The sequence below is a fragment of the Scyliorhinus torazame genome, chromosome 14 (genome assembly GCF_047496885.1).
Source record: "Scyliorhinus torazame isolate Kashiwa2021f chromosome 14, sScyTor2.1, whole genome shotgun sequence".
NCBI classification, from domain to species: Eukaryota; Metazoa; Chordata; class Chondrichthyes; order Carcharhiniformes; family Scyliorhinidae; genus Scyliorhinus; species Scyliorhinus torazame.
Window position 1 is genome coordinate 117,611 of NC_092720.1, and position 25,733 is coordinate 143,343.

The 25,733-nt window shown below is 49.2% G+C and overlaps 1 protein-coding gene across 1 annotated transcript in view; it reads left to right on the top strand.

Moving 5' to 3' along the window:
• Positions 1-25,733, top strand: part of LOC140389481 (uncharacterized) — a 45,370-nt gene that overhangs the window by 11,945 nt on the left and 7,692 nt on the right. The window contains exons 2-3 of the mRNA XM_072473612.1: positions 3,376-3,549; positions 20,708-20,846. Of these exons, the coding sequence (XP_072329713.1) occupies positions 3,376-3,549; positions 20,708-20,846 (313 nt within the window). The remainder of the gene's footprint in view (positions 1-3,375; positions 3,550-20,707; positions 20,847-25,733) is intronic.

Here is a 25,733-nt window from a genome sequence, read left to right on the forward strand (position 1 = left end):
ACCCCCCATCCAGCCCCTTCCCCCCCCCCCACCCAGCCCCTCCGCTCCACCACCCCCCATCCAGCCCACCGCTCCCCCCCCCATCCAGCCCCACTGCTCCACCCCCCCATCCAGCATCTCCCCCTCATCCAGCCCCTCCGCTCCACCCATCCCCCATCCAGCACCTCCGCCCCCCCATCCAGCCCCCCCGCTCCCCCCCATCCAGCACCTCCGCCCACCCCATCCAGCCCCTCCGCCCCCCCTATCCAGCCCCTCCACCCCCCTATCCAGCCCCTCCGCCCCCCATCCAGCCCCTCCGCACCCCCCCATCCAGCCCCTCCGCTCCATCCACCCCCCCCAACCAGCCCCTCCGCCCCCCTATCCAGCCCCTCCGCTCCACCCACCCCCCCCATCCAGCCCCACCGCTCCATCCCCCCATCCAGCCCCACCACTCCACCCCCCCATCCAGCCCCACCGCTCCACCCCCCCCATTCCAGCCCCGCCGCTCCCCCCCCAACCAGCCCCTCCGCCCCCCCATCCAACTCCACCGCTCCCCCCCATCCAGCCCCACCGCTCCCCCCCATCCAGACCCACCACTCCACCCCCCCCATCCAGCCCCACCGCTCTACCCCATCCAGCCCCTCCCCCCCATCCAGCCCCTCCGCTCCACCCACCCCCCCATCCAGCCCCACCGCTCCCCCCATCCAGCCCCTCCGCACCCCCATCCAGTCCCTCCGCCCCCCCCATCCAGCCCCTCCCCCCCATCCAGCCCCTCCGCCCCCCCAACCAGCCCCTCCGCCCCCCCCATCCAGCCCCTCCGCTCCACCCACCCCCCCATCCAGCCCCTCCGCCCCCCCCCCATCCAGCCCCTCCGCTCCACCCACCCCCCCATCCAGCCCCTCTGCCCCCCCCACCCAGACCCACCGCTCCACCCCCCCATCCAGCCCCTCCGCTCCACCCACCCCCCCATCCAGCCCCACCGCTCCACCCCCCCCATTCAGCCCCACCGCTCCACCCCCCCATCCAGCCCCACCGCTCAACCCCCCCATCCAGCCCCTCTGCCCCCCCCACCCAGACCCACCGCTCCACCCCCCCATCCAGCCCCACCGCTCAACACCTCCCATCCAGCCCCTCTGCCCCCCCCCATCCAGACCCACCGCTCCACCCCCCATCCAACCCCACCGCTCAACCCCCCCATCCAGCCCCTCTGCCCCCCCCACCCAGACCCACCGCTCCACCCCCCCATCCAGCCCCACCGCTCAACACCTCCCATCCAGCCCCTCTGCCCCCCCCCATCCAGACCCACCGCTCCACCCCGCCATCAGCCCCATCGCTCCACCCCCCTCCCCTCCCCACCCCACTATAGTATAAATCTGACCCTCTTTCCAGTTCTCTCCAGCTTCGATAAAGAGTCGCCCAGACTGGAAAATTTCACTCCCTTCTCTCTCTCCACAGACGCTGTCAGCCCTGCTGAGATTCTCCAGTATTTTCTGATGTTTCAGATTCCAGCACCTGCAGTAATTTGCTTCTATCAGAGAAGGTTGATCCTGGGGAGGGAGGGATTTTCTTATGAGGAGAGTTTGAGTGGGTTGAGTCTGTACTCAAAGAAAAAGAAATGTAAAGCACAGGAACAGGCCCTTCGGCCCTCCAAGCCCATGCCGACCATGCTGCCCGTCTAAACTAAAATCTTCTACACTTCCTGGGTCCGTATCAGTCTATTCCTATCCTATTCATGTATTTGTCAAGATGCCTCTTAAATGTTACTATCGTCCCTGCTTCCACCACCTCCTCCGGCAGCGAGTTCCAGGCACCCACTACCCTCTGTGTAAAAAGCTTGCCTCGTACATCTCTAAACCTTGCCCCTCGCACCTTAAACCTATGCCCCCTAGTAATTGACCCCTCTACCCTGGGGAAAAGCCTCTGACTATCCACTCAGTCTGTGCCCTTCAATTTTGTAGACCTCTATCAGGTCGCCCCTCAACCTCCGTCGTTCCAGTGAGAATAAACCGAGTTTATTCAACCTCTCCTCATAGCTAATGCCCTCCATACCAGGCAACATTCTGGTAAATCTCTTCTGCACCCTCTCTAAAGCCTCCACATCTTTCTGGTAGTGTGACGACCAGAATTGAACACTATACTCCAAGTGTGGCCTAACTAAGGTTCTATACAGCTGCAACATGACTTGCCAATTCTTATACTCAATGCCCCGACCAATGAAGGCAAGTATGCCGTATGCCTTTTTGACTACCTTCTCCACCTGTGTTGCCCCTTTCAGTGACCTGTGGACCTGTACACCTAGATCTCTCTGACTGTCAATACTCTTTAGGGTTCTACCATTCACTGTATATTCCCTACCTGCATTAGACCTTCCAAAATGCATGACCTCACATTTGTCCAGATTAAACTCCATCTGCCAACTCTCCGCCCAAGTCTCCAAACGATCTAAATCCTGTTGTATCCTCTGACAGTCCTCATCGCTCTCCGCAATTCCACCAACCTTTGTATCGCCTGCAAACTTACTAATCAGACCAGTTACATTTTCCTCCAAATCATTTATATATACTACGAACAGCAAAGGCCCCAGCACTGATCCCTGCGGAACACCACTAGTCACAGCCTTCCAATTAGAAAAGCATCCTTCCATTGCTACTCTCTGCCTTCTATGACCTAGCCAATTCTGTGTCCATCTTGCCAGCTCACCCCTGATCCCGTGTGACTTCACCTTTTGTACCAGTCTGCCATGAGGGACCTTGTCAAAGGCCTTACTGAAGTCCATATAGACAACATCCACTGCCCTACCTGCATCAATCATCTTTGTGACCTCTTCAAAAAACTCTATCAAGTTAGTGAGACACAACCTCCCCTTCACAGAACCGTGCTGCCTCTTGCTAATACAAATGCTGATTGGAGTTTAGAAGAACGGAAAGTGACCTTCATGGAATCATAGAATCCCTACAGTGCAGAAGGCCATTCGGTCCATCACGCCTGCACCGACCCCTTCTCTGACAGAGCACCCTATCTATGCCCTACCTACCTGGGCTAAGGCAGGAAAATGAAGTTGAGGATTACATCAGATCAGTCATGATCTTGAATGGTGGAGCAGATTCAATGGGCCGAATGGCCTGTTCCTGCTCCTAGATCTCTTGGGTTTATGGAATCGAGGATGCATTTTTGTGGTGGCAGATGTCCGGATCCACTGCAGAAAGTTGCTTTCCTGGGAAATAAGAAAATTCCCTGTCTGGAGAGAGAGTGACCAAACTAATAGAATAACTCTGACTCTAATGGCTACTGATGTTTAATAAGTTTTTGTTCAATGAAAACACCCAATGACACCCCCATATTTTACATGCACCCAATACTGTGAAAAAAACAATAAAAACCTTGTTTAATTCCCAGGTTTCTCCAGGAGTGAAGAATTTGACCAAACTGAAGATCCTTGGTTTGACTGGGAACAGGTTTCGGGATTTCCCTCAAGAAATTTGCTCTGTGGAATCCCTGGAAAAATTGTACCTGGGACAGGATAATGGGATGAAATTCACCCACGTACCGGAGGATATTTCCCGACTTGTGGTAAGAGATAGAAAACGAGATGAAATGCTCAATGAACTTTGACAGGACGAGTTATGGTTAGTCTGCAGGAGGAGGCACAGCTATACTGATTGGGGGGGGGTGTGGGGGGGGGGGGGGTGTTAAAATTCAATAATCAAGGGTGACTTTAATCTGCAAGTTGATTGGACAATTCAAATTGGCAAAGGTAGACTGGAGGAAGAGTTCATAAAATATATTTGGGACAGTTTCTCAGAACAATGGGTGCGATTCTCTGACCTCGTTGCTCTCGCTCAAGCGGAACGAGGTTGGTGAATAGAACAAAGGAAAGTACAGCACAGGAACAGGCCCTTCGGCCCTCCAAACCTGTGCTGACCATGCTGCCTGCCCAAACTAAAATTTTCTGCACTTCCGGGGTCCGTATCCCTCTATTCCCATCCTATTCATGTACATGTCAATTGCCCCTTAAACGTCACTATCATCCCTGCTTCCACCACCTCCTCCGGCAGCAAGTTCCAGGCACCCACTACCCTCTGTATAAAAAACTTGCCTCGTACATCTCCTCTAAACCTTGCCCCTCGCACTTTAAACCTATGCCCCCTAGTAATTGACCCCGCTACCCTAGGAAAAAGCCTCTGACTATCCACTCTGTCTGTGCCCCTCATATTTTATAGACCTCTAACAGGCCGCCCCTCAACCTCCGTCGTTCCAGTGAGAACAACCCAACTTTATTCAACCTCTCCTCATAGTTAATGCCAGCCATACCAGGCAACTTCCTGGTAAATCTCTTCTGCACCCTCCTTAAAGCCTCCACATCCTTCTGGTAGTGTGGTGACCAGAATTGAACACTATACTCCAAGTGTGGCCTAACTAAGGTTCTATACACCTGCAACATGACTTGCCAATTCTTATACTCAATGCCCCGGCCAATAAAGGCAAGCATGCCGTATGCCTTCTTGACTTCCTTCTCCAGCTGTGTTGCCCCTTTCAGTGACCTGTGGAGCTGTACACCTAGATCTCGCTGACTGTCAATACTCTTGAGGGTTCTACCATTCACTGTATATTCCCTACCTGCATCAGACCTTCCAAAATGCATTAACTCACATTTGTCCGGATTATACTCCATCTGCCATCTCTCCGCCCAAATCTCCAAACGATCTAAATCCTGTTGTATCCTCTGACAGTCCTCATCGCTATCCGCAATTCCACCAACCTTTGTGTCGTCTGCAAACTTACTAATCAGACCAGTTACATTTTCCTCCAAATCATTTATATACTACGAACAGCAAAGGTCCCAGCATTGATCCTTGCAGAACACCACGAGTCACAGCCCTCCAATCAGAAATGCACCCTTCCATTGCTACTCTCTACCTTCTATGACCGAGCCAATTCTGTATCCATCTTGCCAGCTCACCCATGATCCCTTGTGACTTCACCTTTTGTACCATTTTGCCATGAGGGTCCTTGTCAAAGACCTTACTGAAGTCCATATAGACAACATCCACTGCCCTACCTGCATCAATCATCTTTGTGACCTCTTCGAAAAACTCTATCAAGTTAGTGAGACACGACCTCCCCTTCACAAAACCGTGATGTCTCTCGCTAATACGTCCATTTGCTTCCAAATGGGAGTAGATCCTGTCTCCGTAAGACCATAAGACCATAAGACATAGGAGCGGAAGTAAGGCCATTCGGCCCATCGAGTCCACTCCACCATTCAATCATGGCTGATTTCAACTCCATTTACCCGCTCTCTCTCCATAGCCCTTAATTCCTCGAGAAATCAAGAATTTATCAACTTCTGTCTTAAAGACACTCAACGTCCCGGCCTCCACCGCGCTCTGTGGCAATGAATTCCACAGACCCACCACTCTCTGGCTGAAGAAAGTTCTCCTCATCTCTGTACTAAAGTGACTCCCTTTTATTCTAAGGCTCTTCCCCCGGGTCCTAGTCTCCCCTGCTAATGGAAACAACTTCCCTACATCCACCCTATCCAAGCCATTCATTATCTTGTAAGTTTCTATTAGATATCCCCTCAACCTCTGAAACTCCAATGAATATAATCCCAGGATCCTCAGACGTTCATCGTATGTTAGGCCTACCATTCCTGGGATCATCCGTGTGAATCTCCGCTGGACCCGCTCCAGTGCCAGTATGTCCTTCCTGAGGTGTGGGGCCCAAAATTGCTCACAGTATTCTAAATGGGGCCTAACTAATGCTTTATAAAGCTTCAGAAGCACATCCCTGCTTTTATATTCCAAGCCTCTTGAGATGAATGACAACATTGCATTTGCTTTCTTAATTACGGACTCAACCTGCAAGTTTACCTTTAGAGAATCCTGGACTAGGACTCCCAAGTCCCTTTGCACTTCAGCATTATGAATTTTGTCACCGTTTAGAAAATAGTCCATGCCTCTATTCTTTTTTCCAAAATGCAAGACCTCGCACTTGCCCACGTTGAATTTCATCAGCCATTTCTTGGACCACTCTCCTAAACTGTCTAAATCTTTCTGCAGCCTCCCCACCTCCTCCATACTACCTGCCCCTCCACCTATCTTTGTATCATCGGCGAACTTAGCCAGAATGCCCCCAGTCCCGTCATCTAGATCGTTAATATATAAAGAGAACAGCTGTGGCCCCAACACTGAACCCTGCGGGACACCACTCGTCACCGGTTGCCATTCTGAAAAATAACCTTTTATCCCAACTCTCTGCCTTCTGACTGACAGCCAATCGTCAATCCATGTTAGTACCTTGCCTCGAATACCATGGGCCCTTATTTTACTCAGCAGTCTCCCGTGAGGCACCTTATCAAAGGCCTTTTGGAAGTCAACATAGATAACATCCATTGGCTCTCCTTGGTCTAACCTATTTGTTATCTCTTCAAAGAACTCTAACAGGTTTGTCAGGCACGACCTCCCCTTACTAAATCCATGCTGACTGGTCCTAATCTGACCCTGCACTTCCAAGAATTTAGAAATCTCACCCTTAACAATGGATTCTAGAATCGTGCCAACAACCGAGGTTAGGCTAATTGGCCTATTATTTTCCATCTTTTTCCTTGTTCCCTTCTTGAACAGGGGGGTTACAACAGCGATTTTCCAATCCTCTGGGACTTTCCCTGACTCCAGTGACTTTTGAAAAATCATAACTAACGCCTCCACTATTTCTTCAGCTATCTCCTTAAGAACTCTAGGATGTAGACCATCTGGGCCCGGAGATTTATCAATTTTTAGACCTCTTAGTTTCTCTACCACTTTCTCCTTTGTGATGGTTACCATATTCAACTCTGCCCCCTGACTCTCCGGAATTGTTGGGATATTACTCATGTCTTCTACTGTGAAGACTGACGCAAAGTACTTATTTAGTTCCTCTGCTATTTCCTTGTCTCCCATCACAAAATTACCAGCGTCATTTTGGAGCGGCCCAATGTCAACTTTTGCCTCCCGTTTGTTTTTAATGTATTTAAAGAAACTTTTACTATCATTCCTAATGTTACTGGCTAGCCTACCTTCATATTTGATCCTCTCTTTCCTTATTTCTCTCTTTGTTATCCTTTGTTTGTTTTTGTAGCCTTCCCAATCTTCTGACTTCCCACTACTCTTTGCCACATTATAGGCTTTCTCTTTTGCTTTGATGCATTCCCTAACTTCCTTTGTCAGCCATGGCTGCCTAATCCCCCCTCTGATAACCTTTCTTTTCTTTGGGATGAACCTCTGTACTGTGTCCTCAATTACTCCCAGAAACTCCTGCCATTGTTGTTCTACTGTCTTTCCCACTAGTCTCTGCTCCCAGTCGATTTTCGTCAGTTCCTCCCTCATGCCCCTGTAGTTACCTTTATTTAACTGTAACACCTTTACATCTGATTCTACCTTCTTTCTTTCAAATTGGAGATTGAATTCTACCATATTATGATCACTGCCTCCTAAGTGCTCCTTTACTTTAAGATCTTTAAGCAAATCTGGCTCATTACATAACACTAAGTCCAGAATGGCCTGTTCCCTCGTGGGCTCCATCACAAGCTGTTCCAAAAAGCCCTCCTGTAAACATTCAATGAATTCCCTTTCCTTGGGTCCACTGGCAGCATTATTTACCCAGTCCACCTGCATATTGAAGTCCCCCATGATCACTGTGACCTTGCCTTTCTGACATGCACTTTCTATTTCGTGGTGCATTTTGTGCCCCTGGTCCTGACCACTGTTAGGAGGCCTGTACATAACTCCCATTATGGTTTTTTTGCCTTTGTGGTTCCTCAACTCTACCCACACAGACTCCACATCATCTGACCCTATGTCGTTTAGTGCTATTGATTTAATTTCATTCCTAATTAACAAGGCAACCCCGCCCCCTCTGCCCACCTCTCTGTCTTTTCGATAGGTTGTGAATCCCTGGATGTTTAAATGCCAGTCCTGAACCCCCTGCAACCATGTCTCTGTGATGCCTACCACATCATACCTGCCAGTCACAATCTGGGCCACAAGCTCATCTACCTTGTTCCGTACACTGCGCGCATTTAAATATAGCACCTTTAATTCTCTATTGACCGTCCCTTTTTGTTTTCTTAGTGTGGTGGACTTTGGTTTACTGAGCCTTTCCATACACTGTGTCATATTTTGTGGGATGGGGACTATCGTAACCTCTCCTGAGTTTTGTCTTTTCGTGCTTTTTTGTATTCCTAAGCAGCTACGCTTCCCATTGATTACTTCACCTCTTGGTTCCCTGACTTTCCCTTCCCCCCCAATCTTTAGTTTAAAGTCCTATTGACCACCCTATTTACTCTTTTCGCCAGAACACTGGTCCCAGCTCGGTTCAGGTGGAGACCATCCCAACGGTATAGGTCCCCCCTGTCCCAAAACTGATGCCAGTGTCCCATGAAAAGGAACCCCTCTTTCCCACACCACTCTTTCAGCCACGTGTTAACTTCCCTTATTCTTGCCTCCCTATGCCAATTTGCACGTGGCTCGGGCAGTAATCCGGAGATTATGACCCTTGAGGACCTGTTTTTTAATTTGAATCCTAGCTCTTTATAATCTCTAAACAGGTTCTCTTTCCTAGACTTGCCTATGTTGTTGGTACCGACATGGACCACAACAACTGGATCCTCCCCCTCCCTCTCCAGTATCCTTTCAAGCCGGTCAGAGATGTCCCGCACCCTAGCACCGGGCAGGCAACATACCATGCGGGACTCTTTATCCTGCTCACAAAGAATACTATCTATCCCCCTGATAATAGAATCCCCTACAACTACAACTTGCCTATTTACTCCCTCCCCTTGAATGGCCTGCTGAACCATGGTGCCTTGGTCAGCTGACTTATCCTTCCTGCAGCCCTGTTCGCCATCCACACAGGGAGCAAGTGCCTCATACCTGTTGGACAGAGTCAAGGGCTGAGGCTCCTGAGTTCCTGACTGCTGGTTCCCTTTACCTGCCTGACTTGCAGTCACACCTGCTGTCCCTGGCCACTGGCAGGATTTAAACTACTTACTCTGACAGGTGTGACTGCCTCCTGAAACACAGTGTCCAGGTAAGTCTCCCCCTCCCGGATGTGCCTCAGTGTTTGAAGCTCAGACTCCAGCTCATCAACTCTGAGCCGGAGCTCTTCGAGCAGCCAACACTTACTGCAGACGTGGTCGTTGCAGCTCGCAATGCGATCTGCCAGCTCCCACATCAAGCAGCTCAAGCACATCACCTGACCAGCCATCACTAATTAATTAATTAGTTTAATTTAAGTTTACGAGTTTAGCTGTGTTTTTTTTAAAATTTGGGGCAGATTTGCTGTCAACCAATCAGATCACAGCTTCCCTCTGACGTCACTTTTGGAAAAAAAACTGGAAAACAGGAAGTTTCCGTTAGGTTTTTATACTCACAGAGACTGCTCCTCCTCCTCCGAACGGCTCCCGAAATTAGGCCCGAAGAAAGAGAGAGAACAAAACAGTCGGGGAAAAGCACTCTCCCACTCTTCACCGAATTACCTCACTGCACCAAATTACCAAATTCTCACTGTCTGTGTCTCTCTCACTCAGGCTGTGTCTCCTTGACCTGCGCAAGAATTCTCTCCAGTAGTTTCCCTACCACTGAAGTAAGGCTCACCGGCCTGTAGTTCCCGGGATTATCCTTGCTCCCCTTCTTAAACAAAGGAACAACATTGACTATTCTCCAGTCCTTCGGGATATCACTTGAAGACAGTGAGGATCCAAAGATTTCTGTCAAGGCCTCAGCAATTTCCTCTCTAGCCTCCTTCAGTATTCTGGGTTAGATCTGATAAGGCCCTGGGGACTTATCTATCTTAATATTTTTCAAGACGCCCAACACCCCGTCTTTTTGGATCTCAATGTGACCCAGGCTATCTACACACCCTTCTTCAGACTCAACATCTACCAATTCCTTCTCTTTGGTGAATACTGATGCAAAGTATTAATTTACTACTCGCCCATTTCTTCTGGCTCCACACATAGATTCCCTTGCCTATTCTTCAGTGGGCCAACTCTTTCCCTGACAATCCTCTTGCTTTTTATGTACCTGTAAAAAGCCTTGGGATTTTCCTTAACCCTATTTGCCAATGACTTTTCGTGACCCTGTTTAGCCCTCCTGACTCCTTGCTTAAATTCCTTCCTACTTTCCTTATATTCCACACAGGCTTCGTCTGTTCCCAGCCTTCTAGCCCTGATAAATGCCTCCTTTTTCTTTTTGACGAGGCCTACAATATCTCTCGTTCTCCAAGGTTCCTGAAATTTGCCGTATTTATTCTTCTTCCTCACAGGAACATGCCGGTCCTGAATTCCTTTCAACTGACATTTGAAAGCCTCCCACACGTCAGATGTTGATTTACCCTCAAACATCTGCCCCCAATCTAGGTTCTTCAGTTCCCGCCTAATATTGTTATAATTAGCCTACCCCAATTTAGCACATTCACCCTAGGACCACTCTTATCTTTGTCCACCCGCACTTTAAAACTTACTGAATTGTGGTCACTCTTCCCGAAATGCTCCCCGACTGAAACCTCTATCACCTGGCTGGGCTCATTCCCCAATACCAGGTCCAGTACAGCCCCTTCCCTAGTTGGACTATCTACATATTGTTTTAAGAAGCCCTCCTGGATGCTCCTTACAAACTCTGCCCCGTCCAAGCCCCTAGCACTTTGGCCCCCCCAGTCAATTTTGGTGAAGTTAAAGTCTCCCATCACAACAGCTGCCCGTGTTAGGGCAGCACGGTAGCCTTGTGGATAGCACAATTGCTTCACAGCTCCAGGGTCCCAGGTTCGATTTCAGCTTGGGTCACTGTCTGTGCGGAGTCTGTACATCCTCCCCGTGTGTGCGTGGGTTTCCTCCGGGTGCTCCGGTTTCCTCCCACAGTCCAAAGATGTGCAGGTTAGGTGGATTGGCCATGATAAATTGCCCTTAGTGTCCAAAATTGCCCTTAGTGTTGGACGGGGTTACTGGGTTATGGGGATAGGGTGGCGGTGTTGACCTTGGGTAGGGTGCTCTTTCCAAGAGCCGGTGCAGACTCGATGGGCTGAATGGCCTCCTTCTGCGCTGTAAATTCTATGATAATCTATGAACCCTGTTGCTTTTACTCCTTTCCAAATTCTGTCTACCTATCTGCTCCTCTCTCTCCCGCTGCCTGTTGGGAGGCCTGTAATAAACCCCCAACATTGTGACTGCACCCTTCTTATTCCTGATCTCTACCCATATAGCCTCGCTCCCCTCTGAGGTGTCCTCCCGCAGTACAGCTGTGATATTCTCCCTAACCAGTTGTGCAACTCCTCCGCCCCTTTTATATCCCCCTCTATCCCGCCTGAAACATCTAAATCCTGGAATGTTTAGCTGCCAATCCTGTCCTTCCCTCAACCAGGTCTCTGTAATGGCAACAACATCATAGTTCCAAGTACTAATCCAAGCTCTAAGTTCATCTGCCTTACCTGTTATACTTATTGCATTAAAACATATGCACTTCAGGCCACCAATCCTGCTGTTTTCAGCAACATCTTCCTGTCTGCTCTGCCTCAGAGCCATACTGGCTCTATTCCCTAGTTCTCCCTCAATTTTTTCACCTTCTGACCTATTGCTCCGGTACCCCCCCCCCCCCCCCCCCCCACCCCCCCGCCCCCCAGCCATACTAGTTTAAACCCTCTCGTGTGACACTAGCAAACCTCGTGACCAGGATATTTATGCCTCTCCAGTTTAGATGCAACCCGTCCTTCTTATACACGCCACACCTGCCCCAGAAGAGATCCCAGTGGTCCAGATAACGGAAACCCTCCCTCCTACACCAGTTGTTTAGTCATGTGTTGAGCTAGGAGAATAGCATGAGAGGTGGAAAAGGAGAACCTCGCCATTTGCGATGCAACCAGCCCACTCCCATCTGCAAAATCGGGACCTCGCCGCAGCGAAGTGAGAAACTAATTATCACCATTTAAGCACTATTTCCAAACAATTGTTACAGGCGAGGGTTTAGAGAACCCCAAAGTGTATCATCGAGTTCACCTGACCCACAACTTTTAATAGATTGTGGCGTGGGGAGCACACGGCCCACTCTACAGGTGTGGTACAGCAGAAATAGAAAAGTATTTTTTAAAGCAAAACAATGTTTATTCTATGAACTCAAGTTAACCTTTTTAAAACATACAGTGAACATCTTAGCAACCATTAATTCAAATGCAACCCCCAAAGAATACAACACTAAGTAATCCTTTAAGCTTTCCTTTTAACATCCATAAGACTTAAAACACCTTTTACCAGAAGCACATTAGGTTAAAGTCACTACTGTTATTAGTTTTAAATCACCAGGATCGATTTACAATCTTTAGATTACGGAGAGAGACTCTAATACATCTTCTGGCTGTGACTGCAGCTATCCAGCTCTGAAAACAAAACTAACACACACCCTGCAGTAAACAGCCTAAAACAAAAGTAAAAAGCTGACAGACAGCCCAGCTCCACCCACTCTCTGACATCACTGTAGTAATAAACACCCATTTCTTAAAGTTATTCTCACTACAGATATTTATATACACACCCATTTATAAACACCAGTTTCTTAAAGGTACCCTCACATGACACCTCCCCCCAAGAAAAAAAAATAAAGCATCAACTTCAAGATGGTTTCATTTTTCACCTTTTCACCATCCTTTAAGAAATGCACACAGTAAATATACTTTATCGTTTCAAAAAAACAACACACGCAAACAGGTATAATAATATAGTCCATTTTTTTTCGTTCTTCCTCCAACTGAAATCCTTCCCGATTGATAGTCTCTTTGAACAAGAAGGTCTCTGCACGGTCCGTCCATTTCTCTACACTTCGGCATTTCTCTTTAACGTCAGATACTTCAGTTCAATCTGATCACAGGGTCCCTTGTAATTCTCCAACACAGGGGCATTGGTTATCACAGCTTTCAGGCAGTCAAATGCCTGGTGAAAGTCCGTTGTCCATTGAAATTTTCAACGTTTCTTCAGCAAGTCCATCAGTGGAGCAATCACGCTACAAAACTTTTGCACAAATGTTCGATCAAATCGACTCATGCCAAGAAATCGCATTATTTCTCTTTGTCTCGAGAGTATTGAAAACTTCTCAATAACTGTTGGTTTCACATCCCGTGTGACCATTCGACCCTGTCCGATTGTATGGCCAAGGAAAGTGACTTGGGCTTTTCCAAATTCACTTTTGGCTAGGTTTATCACCAAACCCGCCTCCTGAAGTCGATCGAATAACTCCATCAGATGTTTCAAATGTTCTTTCCATTTCTGGCTGAAAATTATCAGATCATCGATGTATATCGCACAATTGGGTAATCCTGAAACAACTTTGTTAATTAACCATTGAAATGTGGTTGGGGCGTTTTCCATGCCAAATGGCATAACTTTGAATTGGTATATACCACCTGGAGTCACAACAGTTGAAATCTCCTTCGCCCTTTCGGATAAAGGTACCTGCCAGTAACCTTGAAGTAAATCCAGTTTGGAAATAAAAGCTGATTGTCCCACTTTCTCAATGCAATCCTCCAAATGTGGGATAGGATAAGAGTCCGTTCTTGTAACTGCATTAACCTTTCTATAGTCCACACACAATCGTTGGGTACTGTCTGGTTTAGGTACCATCACTATGGGTGAGCTCCATTGGCTGCAACCCACTTCAATTATGCCATTTTTAAGCATACTCTCAATCTTTTTGTTAACCTGTGTCAATTTTAAAGGGTAAAGTCTATATGGATGTTGTTTGATTGTGTCATGTGAGAGTACCTTTAAGAAATGGATGTTTAAGCAATGTACCTTTAAGGAATGGAGATGATCATGTTACTGAAGTGATGTCACGGGGGGGAGCTGAGCTCACTTCTGCTTTTGGTTTCAGTTTGAAAAAGCAGCATGTGTGTGTCTGTGTGTTTCCAGAGAGCTGCAGGAAGAAAAGTAAGGCGCTGGAGCTGAAGTCAACCAAGCTGGTATATCTCTGCCATAAAACAGAAAATATATATATTCTGTGACCTGGTGTGTTGCTGTTTTGAAGGTTTGAAGCCTTTTGGATGTTTGAAGGAACATTTTGAGGGATTATTTAGTGTTGTATTATTTTAGGGGTTATCTTTGAAGTAAGTGGTGTTAGGGATCCAATGTTTATTTAACAGGTTAAGTTGAGTTCATGGGATAAACATTGTTTTGTGTTAAAAACCACGTGTCCATAATTGTAATATCACACCTGGGGAACAAGCCGTGTGCTTCAAAAGCAACAATCCATTAAAGGGAGAGGTTGGTTGAACTCCATGATACATTTTGGGGTTCTGAAAACACCTCACCCATAACAATTGGAAGCTTGAGGGGGATAAAAGTCTATCTATTGGATTGGCTTTTGTGAACTTAAAGGCAGTGAAGGTCTGTTGCTTTTCCGGTGTGGTATTTTAGTTTAAGTGGGGAGAGTGTTGTGAACAATGGCTCTTTCGGAGGCTCAGAAGGTTTTGGGGTTGGATGTGGTAACACGTGATACCTTACGAACAGAGAGTAAAAACAGACTGTCGGGTTTGGCGAAATCATTGCAATTAACACTGCCTAGCAAAATACGAAAAGATGAGGTACTTAACACGGTATTTGCGCATTTATGGTTGCCTGTGATACATTCTGACTCATTAGATATGGCAAAGCTCCATTTGCAGATTAAGCAATTTGAACATGAAAAAGAATTAAAGCGGCTTGAATATGCAAAGAAAGAAAAAGAAAGAGATAGAGGTAGAGAGGAAAAAGAAAAGGAGAGAGAAGAAAGAAACAAAGAAAGAGATAGAGAAGAAAAGGAAAAAAAGAGAGAGTTTGAACTTCGGAAAATGGCTCTGAAACATGATAATCAGTTAAAATTGGCAGACGGAAAGGGACACGTATGTTGGAGGAGATGGATGAGGATAATGAGACAGTGTCATAGTCGAAGATGTGATGGGGATCTATTTAAATATGTCCAAGCATTGCCAAGGTTTGACGAGAAGGAAGTAGAAGCCTTTTTCATTTCATTTGAGAAGGTAGCTAAACAAATGAAATGGCCACAGGACATGTGGGTGTTATTGATTCAAACAAAGCTGGTAGTTAGAGCTAGTGAAGTGTTTGCATCACTACCGGAGGAGGTATGTGGAACATATGAGGAGGTGAAGAAATCCATCTTAAGTGCATATGAGCTAGTGCCTGAAGCTTACAGACAAAGGTTTAGAAATTTAAGGAAAGAATTTGGTCAAACATACATGGAGTTTGAAAGGCTTAAACAGAGTAATTTTGATAGGTGGATAAGGGCTTTGAAAATAGGTGGGAAGAGGGAGGGTGAGAAGAGGGAGGGTGAGAAGAGGGTGGGTGAGAAGAGGGCGGGTGAGAAGAGGGAGGGTGAGAAGAGGGAGGGTGAGAAGAGGGCGGGTGGGAAAAGGGCGGGAAGAGGGTGGGTGAGAAGAGGGCGGGTGAGAAGAGGGAGGGTGGGAAGAGGGCGGGTGAGGAGAGGGCAGGTGAGAAGAGGGAGGGTGAGAAGAGGGCGGGTGAGAAGAGGGAGGGTGGGAAGAGGGCGGGTGAGAAGAGGGCGGGTGAGAAGAAGGAGGGTGAGAAGAGGGAGGGTGAGAAGAGGGAGGATGAAAAGAGGGAGGGTGGGAAGAGGGCGGGTGAGAAGAGGGCGGGCGTGAAGAGGGTGGGCGAGAAGAGGGCGGGTGAGAAGAGGGCGGGTGAGAAGAGGGCGGGTGCGAAGAGGGCGGGTGAGAAGAGGGCAGGTGAGAAGAGGGAGTGTGAGAAGGAGGGTGAGAAGAGGGAGTGTGAGAAGGAGGGTGAGAAGAGGGAGGGTGAAAAGAGGGAGGGTGAGAAGGAGGGTGAGAAGAGGGAGGGTGAGAAGAGGGAGGGTGAGAAGAGTGCGGGTGAGAAGAGGGTGGGTGAGGAGGGCGAGAAGAGGGAGGGTGGGAAGAGGGAGGGTGAGAAGAGGGAGGGTGAAAAGAAGGAGGGTGAGAAGAGGGAGGGTGAGAAGAGGGTGAGAAGAGGGCGGGTGAGAAGATGGGGTGCCGAGACGAAGGAGGGTGCGGGCTGGCGTTTCCAATCTGCTCTCTTGTGGGTAACTGGGGACTCGGAGCTACTGACTGGTGAACAATAAATATCTGTGAAAATGATGTCATGACTGTCTGGGCAGAACAATCATAGAATTTACAATGCAGAAGGAGGCCATTCGGCCCATCGAGTCTGCACCGTCCCTTGGAAATAGCACCCCACTGAAGCCTACACCTCCACCCTATCCCCGACACTAAGATGAGTGGTAAAGCAAAAAGTGCAGAGGATACTGGAAGTCTGCAGAGGGATTTGGATAGGCTAAGTGAATGGGCTAGGGTCTGGCAGATGGAATACAATGTTGACAAATGTGAGGTTATCCATTTTCGTAGGAATAACAGCAAAAGGGATTACTATTTAAATGATAAAATATTAAAACATGCTGCTGTGCAGAGAGACCTGGGTGTGCTAGTGCATGAGTCGCAAAAAGTTGGTTTACAGGTGCAACAGGTGATTGAGAAGGCGAATGGAGTTTTGTCCTTCATTGCTAGAGGGATGGAGTTTAAGACTAGGAAGGTTATGCTGCAATTGTATAAGGTGTTAGTGAGGCCCATCTGGAGTATTGTGTTCAGTTTTGGTCTCCATACCTGAGAAAGGACGTACTGGCACTGGAGGGTGCGCAGAGGAGATTCACTCTCTTTCTGAGGGGAGGTGCAGTCTCGATGGGCCGAATGGCTCTCTCTGCACTATAAGAAATTCTGTGACCTTTCTTTAGTTAGAACATAGAATTTACAGTGCAGAAGGAGGCCCTTCGTCCCATCGAGCCTGCACCGGCCCTTGGAAAGAGCACCCCATTTAAGACCAGAACTTCGCCCCATACCTGTAACTCAGCAACCCCACCCAACCCCTTTGGACACTAAGGGCAATTTAGCATGGCCAATCCACCTAACCTGCACGTCTTTGGACTGTGGGAGGAAACCGGAGCACCCGGAGGAAACCCACGCAGACACGGGGAGAACGTGCAGACTCCGCACAGACAGTGACCCAAGCCGGGAATTGAACCTGGGACCCTGGAGCTGTGAAGCGACAATGTTAACACTGTGCTACCGTGCCGCTAAGGGGACCAAACCTGATCACATTATTCCAGATATGGTCTAACTAGTCCCTAACTAGTATAGCCCTTGCAAGACTTTTCTATTTTTATACTCCATTCATTCCCTTTGAAAAGGAGACCAACATTCCATTTGCCTTCGCAATTACCCGCTGAAATTGCACCTTATCTTTTTGTGATTTATGCAAGAGGACCCCCGGATCCCTCTGTCCCGCAGCTTTCTGCAATCTCTCTCCATTCAAATAATATTCAGCTCCTTTATTCTTCCTACTAAACTGCAGAACTTCACATTTTCCTACATTATATTACAGCTGCCAAGTTTTTGCCCACTCACCTAACCTGTCTGTATCCCTCTGAAGACTCTTTGTATCATCCTCGACACTTGCCTTCCCACTTATTTTTGCATCATCCACAAACTCGGCAAAAGTACATTTACTTCCTCGTTCAAGTCATTTTTACAAATTTTTATATTTGTCCAGCACAGATCCCTGTGGCACTCCACTAGTTACAGGATAGAAACCTGAAAATGTCACTCATCCCAACTCTGTCTTCTATTAGTTAGCCGATCCTCTATCCATTCTAGTATACTACCTCCAACACCATGGGAGCTTAAAATTAAGTAGCCTTTTGAGCGGCATCTTGTTGTATCTTTTGACTAAATGTTCAAAAGAAATAGATTGCAAATACATGTATTGCTGTTTTAGTTGTGGGGCAGCACGGTAGCACAGTGGTTAGCACTGTGGCTTCACAGCTCCAGGGTCCAAGGTTTGATTCCCGGCTTGGGTCACTCTCTGTGCGGAATCTGCATGTTCTCCCCGTGTCTGCGTGGGTTTCCTCCGGGTGCTCCGATTTCTTCCCACAGTCCAAAGATGTGCAGGTTAGGTAGATTGGCCATGCTAAATTACCCTTCATGTATTAAAAGGTTAGGTGGGGTTACTGGGTTACGGGATTAGAGTGGAGGTGTGGCCTTAAGTAGGGTGCTTTTTACAAGGACTAGTGCAGACTCGATGGGCTGAATGGCCTCCTGCTGCACTGTATATTCTATGAATTCTATGATTCTCTGCTTGCTTTTAAAGGCTTCCCAATCCTCCGGCTTCCCACTAATTCTCACCACTTTGTATGCTTTTTCTTTTTCTTTTATGCTGTCTTTGACTTCCCTCGTCAGCTATGGATGCCTTGTCCTCCCCTTAGCATGTTTCCTCCTCCTTGGGATGAATTTCTGTTGTGCCTCCTGAAAAACTCCCAAAAACTCCTGCCATTGCTGTTCCACTGTCTTCCCTGCTCGGTTCCTTTTCCAATCAACTCTGGCCAGCTCCTCCCTCATGTCTTTGTAGTTACCTTGATTCAATTGTAAAACCTTTACATCTGATTCCAGCTTCTCCCTCTCAAACTGCAGGGTAAATTCTATCATATTGTGGTCACTGCTCCCTAAGGGTTCCTTCACCTTAAGTTTCCTAATTAAGTCTGCCTCATTACACATCACGAATTGCCTGTTCCCTCATAAGCCCTGTCACAAGTTGCTCCCAAAATCCAGCTCGTAGACAAAGTACAAAGAAAAGTACAGCACAGGAACAGACCCTTCGGCCCTCCAAGCCTCTGCTGATCATGATGCTCTAACTAGAAAAAAACCTTCTGCCTTTATCAGTCCTTTCCTCTATTTCCTCCCTATTCATGTATCCATCCAGATGTCTAGATATTCCACAAATTCCTTTTCTTCGATCCGCTACCAACATGATTTTCCCAGGACACCTGCATATTGAATAGGTTTATTAAATAGATCTCCATTGTTCAAAGGGTAGAACTAGACTAGGGCTAAAGCCCGAGAAGTCGCCGTGACATCACAAATGTCACGTGACCCATTTCTTAAAGAGACATTGCACACATCTACAATAACCCACATGTACAACAGCCCTCCACCTTTAGAATCATAGAATCAACAGTGCAGAAGGAGACCATTCGGCCCATCAAGTCTGCACCGGCCATTGGAAAGAGCACCCCACCCAAGCCCATACCTCCACCTCATCCCCGTAACCCAGAAACCCAACCTAATCTTTTTCTTGGACACTAGGGGCAATTTATCACGGTCAATCAACCTAACCTGCACATCTTTGACTTGTGGGAGGAAACCGGAGCATCCGGAGAAAACCAACGCAGACACGGGGAGAAAGTGCAAACTCTGTACAGCCACCCGAGGTCGGAATTGAATCCGGGTCCCTGGTGCTGTGAGACAGCAGTGCTAACCACTGTGCTACCGTGCCGTCCCAAAACGTTGGATGTAGACCATTCAGAGGAAGTGATAATGTAGACATTTTCCACACATATTTTCAACAAGAGATGGTGGTGCAGTGGTAATATAAGCAGACCAGTCTCTGATCAATACCCTGGGAACATGGGTTTAAATCCCACCATGGCAACTGGTAGAATTTAAATTCAATACAAAAAAATGGAATTGAAAGTTAATGCGCTGTAAAAATCCATCTGGTTCAGTAATGTCCTTTCGGGAGGGAAATCTGCTGTCCTTACATGGTCTGACCTACATGTGGTTCCAGTTGTTAGCGTTGCTGCCTCGCAGCATCAGGTACCCGGGTTCGATTCCCTGCTGGGTCACTGTCTGTGCGGAGTCTGCACGTTCTCCTCGTGTCTGCGTGGGTTTCCTCCGGGTGCTCACGTTTTCTCCCAAAGTCCAAAGATGTACAGATCAGGTGATTGGCCATGCTAAATTGCCCTTAGTGTCCAGGGATGTGCAGCTTAGGTGGAGTTATGGAGATAGGGTGCAGAGGGGGCCTGTGTAGGGTGTTTTTTCAGAGGATTGGTGCAGTCTCAATGGGCTGAATGGCTTCCTTCTGCACTGTAGGGATTCTTGGATTCTATACAGCTGACACTGAAATGGCTGAGCGAGCCATTCAGTTCAAGGGGCAATTAGACAATAAATGGTGGCTTTGTCCCACCAATTTTCTTTAAAGTAACCCATGTCTCAGTGGGTGTGACTCTCACCTCTGAGCTAGAGGCTGTGTCGTCCTGAGCTAGTGTCGTCCTGAGGGGGTTCTGTACTTTCAGAATTATTACGACACAGAAAAGGGCCATTTGGCCCATAAAGTCTATGTCAGCAATCCAATTGCGTGCATTCCCCTGTCATATCCTCAGATGTAGTGACTTTCAGAACAGATGTTAGACGGACGCCCGAGGTGCCCACAGTGTTTAGTGACGGGGCGGGGGTTGTTTAATTAGACGAGAACATGGCAGGTAGGATCCTGCCGCTTCACTTCTCTGTCTTCACCCCAAATAATTCAGTGGTGTAAAGTCCCATAGATGGTCAGAAGGAAGTAGATGTCATGCTTCAGTTATGTTAAGGCCTCCTCCTGCTCCTATCTTCTTTGTATCTATGATACCCAGACCCAAGGTTTAAATTACAAGGAGGCATTACACAAGCTAGGGTCATATTTACTTGAATTTAGAGGGTTAATGGGTGATTTGATTGAAGTTTTTAAGATTTAAAGGGAACTTATTGGATTGATGGGAAAAACTATTTTCTTTCAATGGTCAATGCTTCAATGTTTCAATGCGGCAATTAGTCTAACTTCAATCTTTATTTTCAGAGCCTGAAAGAACTGTACCTTGAAAACAACGAAATTCAGTTTTTACCGTCAACAATCGGCTTGCTCCAAAACTTGACTGTGCTCGATTGCCATGAAAATCGTTTGCTGGAGTTTCCCGAATCAATCACAGACATCCACGGTATGGAGAGCAATCTGTCAGTCTGAATCAACCTGTGGTCCCAAAACTTACAAACTAAAAATGGTGCTTTTGTGGGGGCCACGAAGAATCCAGCACGAGTTTGTAGAATCAAAAGAAATAACTTTATTTACAATTACATATATATACAACAGCAGCAGTACTCCACCACTGTGCTCTCCTCTAGCTGGTTCCACACTGGCCAGCGCTATTTATGCAGGTGACTCTGCTAATTATTTATCCGCCCTCATTGGGGCAGCTCATACTCACTAAGGATTGTGGGATAGGCAATAGTCCCCAGCCAGTAGTATTCAGGCAGGTTATAACAGGTACCACCTTCAGTCTCTAGTCTTCAGTCTCTGAGTTCAGCAAACCCCAAAACCTCAAGTGGGAAGAATGAAGAGTAGAGTCAGCAGAGATATTTGCTCAGAGATATCTCTCATGTTCTTCCATGTCATGAGTAAGGAGGTCATGTTGAACTTGTATATGATAATAGTTAGGCTTCAACTGGAGACTGTGTCCAGTTCTGGCTGCCATACCTGAGGAAGGATAAGAAGGCATTGGAGAGAGTACAGAGAAAGATTCACAGGAATTATTCTAGGGATAAAGAACTGTAGTTCTGAGGATAGATTGGAAAGGTTATGTACATACAAACAGCGAGCAGTAGACCATTCTACTGGAGTGCTGACTTTGGGCTGCAGTAGACTGCTTATGTTGGGGTTTTGTGACAGAGAGAAATTAAGGATTAATTTCCATCTAAAGTCTAGTGTTTATTTAATTTAGTAATTAACAAAAAGTTGCTGTTTGGGTTGGAAGGAGGTGAGTTTTAGACCAGATTTAAAACAGGGTTCTCTGTAGCTGCAACTATTTAATTAGATAATTGGCTTAAACCAGTTTTCAGAGGTGAGATTCAGACAGCATAAAAGACGGCATTTTACAGTGCAGACTTGTGGGCACTGCAGTGCAGACTTGTGGGCACTGGAGTGCAGACTTGTGGGCACTGCAGTGCTGACTTGTGGGCACTGGAGTGCAGACTTGTGGGCACTGGAGTGCAGACTTGTGGGCACTGGAGTGCTGACTTGTGGGCACTGGAGTGCTGACTTGTGGGCACTGGAGTGCTGACTTGTGGGCACTGGAGTGCAGACTTGTGGGCACTGGAGTGCAGACTTGTGGGCACTGGAGTGCTGACTTGTGGGCACTGGAGTGCAGACTTGTGGGCACTGGAGTGCAGACTTGTGGGCACTGGAGTGCAGACTTGTGGGCACTGCAGTGCTGACTTGTGGGCACTGCAGTGCAGACTTGTGGGCACTGGAGTGCAGACTTGTGGGCACTGCAGTGCAGACTTGTGGGCACTGCAGTGCAGACTTGTGGGCACTGGAGTGCAGACTTGTGGGCACTGCAGTGCAGACTTGTGGGCACTGCAGTGCAGACTTGTGGGCACTGGAGTGCTGACTTGTGGGCACTGCAGTGCAGACTTGTGGGCACTGCAGTGCAGACTTGTGGGCACTGCAGTGCAGACTTGTGGGCACTGGAGTGCAGACTTGTGGGCACTGCAGTGCAGACTTGTGGGCACTGGAGTGCTGACTTGTGGGCACTGCAGTGCAGACTTGTGGGCACTGCAGTGCAGACTTGTGGGCACTGGAGTGCAGACTTGTGGGCACTGCAGTGCAGACTTGTGGGCACTGCAGTGCAGACTTGTGGGCACTGGAGTGCTGACTTGTGGGCACTGCAGTGCAGACTTGTGGGCACTGGAGTGCAGACTTGTGGGCACTGCAGTGCAGACTTGTGGGCACTGGAGTGCAGACTTGTGGGCACTGGAGTGCTGACTTGTGGGCACTGGAGTGCTGACTTGTGGGCACTGCAGTGCAGACTTGTGGGCACTGGAGTGCTGACTTGTGGGCACTGGAGTGCTGACTTGTGGGCACTGGAGTGCAGACTTGTGGGCACTGGAGTGCAGACTTGTGGGCACTGGAGTGCAGACTTGTGGGCACTGCAGTGCAGACTTGTGGGCACTGGAGTGCAGACTTGTGGGCACTGGAGTGCAGACTTGTGGGCACTGGAGTGCTGACTTGTGCGCACTGGAGTGCTGACTTGTGGGCACTGGAGTGCTGACTTGTGGGCACTGGAGTGCAGACTTGTGGGCACTGGAGTGCTGACTTGTGGGCACTGGAGTGCTGACTTGTGGGCACTGGAGTGCAGACTTGTGGGCACTGGAGTGCAGACTTGTGGGCACTGGAGTGCTGACTTGTGCGCACTGGAGTGCTGACTTGTGGGCACTGGAGTGCTGACTTGTGGGCACTGGAGTGCAGACTTGTGGGCACTGGAGTGCTGACTTGTGGGCACTGGAGTGCAGACTTGTGGGCACTGGAGTGCTGACTTGTGGGCACTGCAGTGCAGACTTGTGGGCACTGGAGTGCAGACTTGTGCGCACTGGAGTGCTGACTTGTGGGCACTGCAGTGCAGACTTGTGGGCACTGGAGTGCAGACTTGTGGGCACTGCAGTGCAGACTTGTGGGCACTGGAGTGCAGACTTGTGGGCACTGCAGTGCAGACTTGTGCGCACTGGAGTGCAGACTTGTGGGCACTGCAGTGCAGACTTGTGGGCACTGGAGTGCAGACTTGTGGGCACTGGAGTGCTGACTTGTGGGCACTGGAGTGCTGACTTGTGGGCACTGGAGTGCTGACTTGTGGGCACTGGAGTGCAGACTTGTGGGCACTGGAGTGCAGACTTGTGGGCACTGGAGTGCAGACTTGTGGGCACTGGAGTGCAGACTTGTGGGCACTGGAGTGCTGACTTGTGGGCACTGGAGTGCAGACTTGTGGGCACTGGAGTGCAGACTTGTGGGCACTGGAGTGCAGACTTGTGGGCACTGCAGTGCAGACTTGTGGGCACTGCAGTGCAGACTTGTGGGCACTGGAGTGCTGACTTGTGGGCACTGGAGTGCAGACTTGTGGGCACTGGAGTGCTGACTTGTGGGCACTGGAGTGCTGACTTGTGGGCACTGGAGTGCAGACTTGTGGGCACTGGAGTGCTGACTTGTGGGCACTGGAGTGCAGACTTGTGCGCACTGGAGTGCAGACTTGTGGGCACTGGAGTGCTGACTTGTGGGCACTGCAGTGCTGACTTGTGGGCAGTGGAGTGCAGACTTGTGGGCACTGGAGTGCTGACTTGTGGGCACTGGAGTGCAGACTTGTGGGCACTGGAGTGCAGACTTGTGGGCACTGCAGTGCTGACTTGTGGGCACTGGAGTGCAGACTTGTGGGCACTGGAGTGCAGACTTGTGGGCACTGGAGTGCAGACTTGTGGGCACTGGAGTGCTGACTTGTGGGCACTGGAGTGCAGACTTGTGGGCACTGCAGTGCAGACTTGTGGGCACTGGAGTGCAGACTTGTGGGCACTGCAGTGCAGACTTGTGGGCACTGGAGTGCAGACTTGTGGGCACTGGAGTGCTGACTTGTGGGCACTGGAGTGCTGACTTGTGGGCACTGGAGTGCTGACTTGTGGGCACTGCAGTGCAGACTTGTGGGCACTGGAGTGCTGACTTGTGGGCACTGGAGTGCAGACTTGTGGGCACTGGAGTGCAGACTTGTGGGCACTGGAGTGCAGACTTGTGGGCACTGCAGTGCAGACTTGTGGGCACTGGAGTGCTGACTTGTGGGCACTGGAGTGCAGACTTGTGGGCACTGGAGTGCAGACTTGTGGGCACTGGAGTGCAGACTTGTGGGCACTGGAGTGCAGACTTGTGGGCACTGCAGTGCAGACTTGTGGGCACTGGAGTGCAGACTTGTGGGCACTGGAGTGCAGACTTGTGGGCACTGGAGTGCTGACTTGTGGGCACTGCAGTGCTGACTTGTGGGCACTGCAGTGCAGACTTGTGGGCACTGGAGTGCAGACTTGTGGGCACTGCAGTGCTGACTTGTGGGCACTGGAGTGCTGACTTGTGGGCACTGGAGTGCAGACTTGTGGGCACTGCAGTGCAGACTTGTGGGCACTGGAGTGCAGACTTGTGGGCACTGGAGTGCAGACTTGTGGGCACTGGAGTGCAGACTTGTGGGCACTGGAGTGCAGACTTGTGGGCACTGGAGTGCAGACTTGTGGGCACTGGAGTGCAGACTTGTGGGCACTGCAGTGCAGACTTGTGGGCACTGGAGTGCAGACTTGTGGGCACTGGAGTGCAGACTTGTGGGCACTGGAGTGCAGACTTGTGGGCACTGGAGTGCAGACTTGTGGGCACTGCAGTGCAGACTTGTGGGCACTGGAGTGCTGACTTGTGGGCACTGGAGTGCTGACTTGTGGGCACTGGAGTGCAGACTTGTGGGCACTGGAGTGCTGACTTGTGGGCACTGGAGTGCAGACTTGTGGGCACTGGAGTGCAGACTTGTGGGCACTGGAGTGCTGACTTGTGGGCACTGCAGTGCAGACTTGTGGGCACTGGAGTGCTGACTTGTGGGCACTGGAGTGCAGACTTGTGGGCACTGGAGTGCTGACTTGTGGGCACTGCAGTGCTGACTTGTGGGCACTGCAGTGCAGACTTGTGGGCACTGGAGTGCTGACTTGTGGGCACTGGAGTGCTGACTTGTGGGCACTGCAGTGCAGACTTGTGGGCACTGGAGTGCTGACTTGTGGGCACTGGAGTGCAGACTTGTGGGCACTGGAGTGCTGACTTGTGGGCACTGCAGTGCTGACTTGTGGGCACTGCAGTGCAGACTTGTGGGCACTGGAGTGCTGACTTGTGGGCACTGCAGTGCAGACTTGTGGGCACTGGAGTGCTGACTTGTGGACACTGGAGTGCTGACTTGTGGGCACTGGAGTGCAGACTTGTGGGCACTGGAGTGCTGACTTGTGGTCACTGGAGTGCAGACTTGTGGGCACTGGAGTGCTGACTTGTG